Below are 7,704 nucleotides of genomic sequence, written 5' to 3'. Positions count from 1 at the left end.
AGTTCCCAAAAATTGAAAAAGGTTCACTTCCGAAAAGGTTCACGTTAGAAAAAGCTTTCAAATTTGAAAACCCACAACTTTGTGAAAATTACACGAATTTGATAAAAGCAAAAAAATAAAAAAGTTAAAACAAAATGAAATTGAAAAAAATTAATGAAAAAGTAAAGGAAAACTAGAAAACCCGCAAAACCCGTATTGGGAAGAAAATAGAAGAAAAAGGCGCACAGAAAAAAAAAGTAAAAACATGGAAGGTTGGAAGGTTTACCCTAATGGGCTGGCCCACTTAGAAACTGTGTACACAGGGGTGTGCGCCTATACCATTTACCATTGAAGTGGTGCAAAAGGCGCTAAATAGGGCTCGGGAACAACAATACATAGCCGTTCCCGTTATATTTTGCTCAAGGTGGCGATGAGGAGTCTTCGAACGTTGCAGGTCACCACACCAGACTTTGTTTTATTTGTGTTGATGCACTTGTTGAAGCTTGGGCGTTTTCAAGCCTGTAGTGGAACTCAATGGGTTTCCATAAGTGCATCAAACCGTTTTTCACCATTAATTCCTTGGTCATTTCTCATACTTTGTATTTCCGTTATCAAAGTAATGAAAAGGGTGAGATACTTTTTTTTGAGACAAAAAGGGTGAGATACCTTATCCGGAAAAGGGGTTAAAGGCCGAACAACCATGTTCAGCAGTAAACTAAAGATTGGCCGTTCTGAGCCCACGATGCCCAAGCCTACTTGAACCCATCGAACCAGGCCCAGCGTTTCTGGCCGAACGACGTATGTCCCCCAAAATGTTTGTGAATACGCTTGAGGAAAAATACCTGGCCGCCCAAAGCACCGCAAACCTTATCCACCCAAAAAAATTGTTCCACCCTACAAGCGGCTCCCCTCAGCTCGCCCCAGCGACAAACTCACTGGCTACCTAGCAACCTAGCAGCAATGGCGTCGTCGTTGCTGAAGCCACACTCCCACTGCTCCGCTCTGCCGTCCGGGAGAAGCAGCGGCCTAAATGGCGGCAGCTGCCCCGCGACGGTGCACCTAGTGCAGAGGCCAGCCGGGAGGAGGGGCGACGCGCTGAAGGCGAGGGCGTTCCCGCTGGACGTGGTGCCGCTGATGGTGACGATGGTGGAGCACGTCGACAACCAGAGGGACTGGGTGGTCACCAAGTCCATATGGCATCTCAGCGACACGGCCATCAAGAGCTTCTGTGAGACATCTGTTTGTGCTTCTTGCACGGATGCAACTTCAGTTATGTCTGAAACTTACGTCGTTTTTGTTCATCTTTTTGTTCGGGTAGACACGTTCTACGCCATGTTCACGGTCTGGGGCGTCTGCTTCTTCGCGTCCATGAAGGCAAGCACGTCAATCCCCACCAGTGATCTCCAGAGTTGTTGAAATTAATCATCTTCTTAGATCGTGTTCGTGACGCGGCACTTGTTGTATGAATTGACAGGATCCATTCTACGACAGCGAGTATTACAGGGGGCAAGGGGGTGATGGCACCGTGCACTGGTACTACGACCGGGTATGCATGCAGCCTCTTCCCTCTATTTTGCCATTCAGTTGAAAGAACATTCAGGCAAATCGAACGGTCGACACAAAATTAATCTACTGTTGTGCTGAAGAAATGTGTGGCTATGTTGCAATGCTGAATTTAATTTGCAGCAAGAGGACATCGAGGCGACGGCGAGGGGGGATCTGCTGAGGGAGGAGCTGCTTGAGGAGATCGAGCAGAGGGTCGGAGGGCTGAGGGAGCTCGAGGACGCGGGAATGGAGGGGGAGCTTGAGGAAGCCAAGTAACCGTGAGACCCAAGCGTATATATGCATGGATTGGCAAAACAGCTTGCCTTCCTCCGCTGAAGTTGAGTGAAAAGCTTGGACTCTTCAGTCTTCAGTGTAGTACCGTAGAAACTACACAAGTACACATAGCAAGATCTTGTGGCAAATTGTGCAATATACATTTGTAGTACAAAGCAAGATATACATTCTCCATTAGAATTGGAGGCACGCCATTCCTTGCTATGCCAATCGAAATCACAGATTGATCAACACCAATATTCGTGCAACACGCGGTCAGACTTATTTACATGCTTGCAATTGGAGGGCCTCTTTGGCTTGACAATCTCAATTGACAGGACTTATATGCACTCCGGAAGATTGGAATATGTTGCGGAAGTCATCCGATATTCATATGAAATGGAACAATCCATAATCTTCTTGGAGATAATACGAGCTACCTCTTGCGGAAAAAAATGTCTTGCCTAAACCTTCTATGTCATTAAATTCTTGTAAAATGCTCGTGGAGCATTTGTAAATCCAATTCTTAAATTCTTGTGTGTTTGTTTCCCTTGGGACTCAACATGCCATGACATTAAAATATTGCACATGCCTATTTTTAGGGTCCAAAAAGGTGCATAGGGACTAGATTTTACATTAAATTGTTCTGTTTCGGTTTAGTCAAACATATTTGAAACAATGGAGAGGTAATAACACCAGCGGTGCCTAAACTTGCCATTGATGTTCACTTTGGTGCCTAAATTTGAAAAATACACCGAACTGGTTCTATAACTTGACGGTATGGTTCAAATACGGTTCAAATACGTATGTATTGTTGACTAGACATGCCAGCTGGCACGGGAAAGAGTGCGTGTAAATGACCATTGGTCCCACATGTCAGTGCACAACCAAAATAAATAAAAATGAAGCACAGCTGAGATTTGAACCGGCGACTTGTGGGCTGCGAAGGACCTGCTCAAACCACATGACCAGGGGAAGTAAGTTGAATATAAGGCATCGCTTACCTTTATCCAGCGAACTAGTAGACTGCAATCAGTGCGACCAATTTTCCACATGCTAGTTATTTTTCGTTTTTTAGAAAAATATTCAAACTATAGTCACAATATTAAATAAATAGTTAAGGGCCCCTCAAATTTTTGAAATATTCACAAAATTAAAATAATACAAACTAATTAATTAAATGGTTTCATAATATTTGTAAGGTTTCACACATGTAATAAAATAATTTCGAAATTTTTAAAAATTATACATTTTTGAAATGTTAATCAATTTTCAAAATATTCATGTTTTAAAAACATATCATGTGGTCCTTTTTAAAATATTAGTTATTTTTCCTTTTGTATGTGACCCTTCGACGTGTGAGTTTCTATTTCGCTTTTATTAGTTCTAAAACTTCTGCAAATTATTGTAATGGTAATAAAAATAAATCTAGAATCTAATAAAACTAACATGTGGAAAATGGGTGCACTAACTGCAGCACATTTAACCACGGATGTATCGGATATATAAAACTTTGTAGTGCGTAAAAGACAACAAAATTACATGGGCGAGTTGGTTGGTGCATGTCCTTCGTGGCTCACAGGTCGTTGGTTCGAATCTCAGCTTTACAATTTTTTAGTTTATTTCAACTGTGCACTGACAGGTGGGACCCGATGGTTATTGAGACGCACACTCGTCATGGCAGTATGTCCCTGCACTGCAAGTGGGCCCTGCGCCATGCTTGCATATCTAGTCAGCAATACATACATATCTAGACGTGATTCAAACCGTATTTAAACCATACTGCCAAGTTATAGAACCAGTTCGGTGTATTTTTCAAGTTTAGGCACCAAAGCGAACATCGATGGCAAGTTTAGGCACCACTAGTGTTATTACCTCAACAATGGATCCAAATCTAACAACTCTTATGCCACCAATAATTATCAACGCCTCCCTCCCTATCATAATGTTCCACCTCCCTTGCGAGGTTTGTTGGTTGCACCATACACCATCACGTTTCACTCCTCTGCTATCATCCATTCTTGTTGTCACCACTCTTCTTCAATTTATATTGCGGCTACAATATCGTGTTCTTCACAAGTGTATGTTACGCTCCCATCAATTCAAGCGGAGAGTGATCATTGAAAGAATTCTTGCAGAATTCCGGGGCCACAAAGTTCTTTGCGGAAGTCCATAGAAAGGTTTTGTTATCACCCCACCATGGTTGTCGTTTTACTTTAACCTCATTCATGGTGTCAGGTATAAGAGGTTTCAACATTGCTTATGCCCTTGAGGCATTGACGACATGTGTTCACATGGACAAACAAGCAGCTCGACCACTCGACGCATCTAGGATAGGGTTTTGGTCTCGAGTGAGTGGGAGTTGCAGTTCATGATTCGCTCACTCTCGTGTCGAGCTTCATCTTGGTTTTGATAAATCATCGCTGTTGTTGGACTCTAGGGAGGCATCCTAGCATAAGAACCATTGTTTCTTATGTGAGGAACAATGGCCTGTGCAAACGAGCTTCGATCATCATGTTGCGACCCGATCAACTTGTGGCAACATTGGTGAAAGGGTCGTATGGTCGACTAGAGGGGGTGTGTCGGATTTCGGGTTCCGGCAGACCCTCTAGATTCGAACACTGCGTGCGCGCGGAGATTTCGCCCTCTGCCTACCTGCACCTCACCGCCTCACTATCATCTAAGCAATCAAAGGAACAACACGAGAGACACAGAGTTTATACTGGTTCAGGCCACCATTGTGGTGTAATACCCTACTCCAGTGTGTGGTGTGGTGGATTGTCTCTTGGGCTGATAATGAACAATACAAGGAAGAACAGCCTCGCGAGGGTCTGTTCTTGGCTGGTGCGATGAACTACTAGGGGGAGTTCAGTCGCTCTCTCGATCGATCGGTCCGTTGTGATTCGATCCCTCCTCTTACCTTGTGGTGGCTAGTCCTATTTATAGGCAAAGGCCTTGGGCCTCTTCCCAAATATTGAGCGGGAAGGGCGCCAACAATTGGCCATTTTGAAGGGGAACATCTAGTACACTTATCCTGACTAAAGTTGGTCCTCGCCTGCCAAAGGCTCTGGTGGTGACGCCGGCTTGGGCTCCACGATGACCTCCATCCTGTCGTTCTGCTGGTCTTGGTCTTGTTGCACCGAAATGGATGCCTTTGTTTGATGCTCTCGCCTGCGCTTGCTTCCTTTGCACCAAAGAGGAAAGAAGGACACTGCGCGGGTTGGCGCCCGCCTGGCGCCCTTGGTCGTCATGGCTTGCATCATGGGCACCTCGTGAGGTACCCCGCCTTGATCTCTCTGCCTCCTCGCGAGCCAGCCTGACGAGGCCGTGCCTGAGGAAGCCTCCTGTCGTCCGCCCCGCGAGGCTTGGCCCCTCGCGAGGGTCTTGAGCTCGTGCTGATGAAGATGGGCCATGCTGGGCCGCCCCTTGAGCCACACCGCAGGCCACAGGCAGGCAAGTCTGGGGACCCCCGTTTCCAGAACGCCGACAGTAGCCCCGGGGCCCAAGGCGCGCCCGGACTTGGCTGAGCAAAGAGGCGAAGGGGCAAGTGCGAAGCGTCGCGGGCCCTAACAGCCTGCGGCCTCGGGCGCCGCGTGGCGGTTGATTGGACGTGGGCGGCTCCGCTCCCCCACGACACCTCGGGAACTGCACGAACTGACAAGTCCCTGCATGCAAAAATTGGCATGATTACTTGCGATCGTGGAAGTCGACGGTTGGCCTCCCCTGGCTATAAGTACGGAACGGCGCGAGCCATTCCAGTTCATCTTCCTCTGCTACTTCTCCTCTTCTTCATCTTCGCCACTGCTCCGCCTTGCCGCAATGGCTCCGATACGCCGGTTCTCCGCAGAAGAGAAGGAAGGCCCCCGAGAGGGCCCCGACCCGCTTCCGCCAAAGAAGCGGTTGGTCCTTTGCCGCAGAGATGAGGGCGTGCGGCAGGAGGTGTCGAGGCCTTGGTGCGAGCGGCCGCCGCCAGGGTTTCCGCTGCCCTTGTACGCCCACCTTGAGGGCCCTACAGGAGCTGATGCCGAGCGCCATGGACGACGCCGCCGTCGGCGCCGGCGGGTCACGGCGGTGCGCGTTGTCCCTCCTGGAGTTCACGCTGAGGGCTCCTCCCGAGAGTTTGTTCTCCACGCCGCCATGCCTCCTCGATCTTGGATTCGCCTTCCTCCTTCCTTCGCCTTTGAGATTCCGTCGAGGGGGCCTTTCAGGCTCTGGCTGCAGCACGCCGATTGCCAGACTCCTGCGACCGATGCGGATGTCGAGGTCATCGCTCCAGGTAAGGTCTTCATGACCCGGGGCTGGGGCGAGATCGCCCGGGTTTGCAGGACGAGGGGCGCCCTCGTGATCCACCTGGAGTTCGACGGTGCTTCCATGATGCTCTTCAAGGTCTTCGACGAAGATGGGCGTCGGCTGGAGTGTTGTCCCAGAGGCAGCGGCAGAAGCCCCGGAGCGGCAAGGACCAGGCCTGCCGTCGCACGTTCTTCCAGTAGCTCCTCAAGCGGTGAGGGCACCGGAGGATCCAGCGACTCCGCCGAGCTCTTCGCGACTCCGAAGACGAGCGATGACAGCTACGAGCCCCCGAGCCTGTGCCGCTCCCGGAGCAGGACGGGCTCGTTAGGCCGCCGCCGTCTCTGATCTGGATGGGGTTGGCGCCGGTGCCTGGCGGCCCACTGTTGATGATGGCGTCTGCCGCGACGGTTCCTGTAGTTAGGACTCCTTAGGATACGCGTCTTTTGTCCCTGCGAGGAGCCAAGAATACACCCCGTGGGGGCTTGTAAGGTGTCTGTAGCTCCATTTGTCAATATGATCCTTATCGTGAAGCAGTGCGAGATGCTTATTCCGTCTTAGCTTAGTTTCTTCCTTTCGGACCTCACGAGGGCTTGGCGCTCTGCGCCGACAGGTCCCGGTCCCAAGGCGGCTTCAGCCGTCGCTGGTATGCCAGGTCGCGATGCCGTGGTCAAGGCCAGGAGGTGAGCGGCCCGGGGTCCAGTAAGAGCCCTGAGTCGTGATGCTCAGGAGGTCCCCTTTAGCGCTCAAGCAGCTATCGTTCGGTGAGAAAGGAATGTGACATTGCTAACACGAGATTGCATTGGATGCAGTGACGATGCAGCGATAGCTAGTGTTTCCGGAGAGTGACTTATCTCGAGAGTCAGGAAACGCTTCCTGGTGCGGCGCTAGGTCCGTGCCTTGGCCGGCGAGGGGTTGCCTGGCGAGGTCTCCGCGTGCCTCTTTCCTCTCGCCTCTGCTCCCCTTTCTGCTCTACGTCCTCGAGTCCCGGCCCTCGAGCGGGTCTCAGCCGTCGCTGGTTTGCCAGGTCTCGATGCCATGGATAAAGCCAGAGGGTGAGGGCTGGAGAGCCGATAGGAGCCCTGAGTCGTGATGCTTAGGTACCCCCCCTTTAACGTGCAAGCGGTTCGCGCGAACGAGAGTGAAGAGGATGCCGTGAGGGCCTCGCCTGGCGCTTCTCCTTGGGGGGATCCTGCAGACCCACCACAAAAAGAGCAAAAGTCCGCTATGACAAGCGGCGGTCAGCCGTTAGTTGCTTTGGAGAGGCGACGAGGCACTAAAGGCCTGACGAGGTGTATTGGGGCACCCGTGAGCCAGCACAGGACTCACGGGGCCCTACCCCAAGGCGGGTTGCGCCTGGCACTGGGCCTTAACTTGTGATGTGTTCCTGCAAATTTGGCCAGATGCCGATGCTCTACGTCCTCGGGTCCCAGCCCTCGAGCTAGTCTCAGCCGTCGCTGGTTTGCCGGGGCGCGATGCCGTGGACAAAGCCAGAGGGTGAGGGATGGAGAGCCAGTAGGAGCCCTGAGTCGCGATGCTCAGGTACCCCCCCTCCTTTAACGCGCAAGCTTGGTTAGATGTCGACACTCTACGTCCTTGGGTCCCGGCCCTCGAGCTAGT

General features: G+C 50.8%; 1 protein-coding gene across 1 annotated transcript; it reads left to right on the top strand.

Moving 5' to 3' along the window:
- The first annotated feature begins 844 nt into the window (after positions 1 to 844).
- LOC119324572 (photosynthetic NDH subunit of subcomplex B 4, chloroplastic-like) lies at positions 845 to 2,086 on the top strand. Its single transcript, XM_037598354.1, has 4 exons — positions 845 to 1,207; positions 1,298 to 1,353; positions 1,454 to 1,525; positions 1,666 to 2,086. Exons 1-4 carry the CDS (start codon positions 940 to 942, stop codon positions 1,798 to 1,800), a joined length of 531 nt encoding a protein of 176 aa, XP_037454251.1. The 5' UTR covers positions 845 to 939; the 3' UTR covers positions 1,801 to 2,086.
- The last annotated feature ends 5,618 nt before the right edge of the window (positions 2,087 to 7,704 follow it).

Source organism: Triticum dicoccoides, chromosome 6B, assembly GCF_002162155.2.
Source record: "Triticum dicoccoides isolate Atlit2015 ecotype Zavitan chromosome 6B, WEW_v2.0, whole genome shotgun sequence".
Taxonomy (NCBI): Eukaryota; Viridiplantae; Streptophyta; class Magnoliopsida; order Poales; family Poaceae; genus Triticum; species Triticum dicoccoides.
This window is presented reverse-complemented; position numbering and strand designations above follow the sequence as displayed.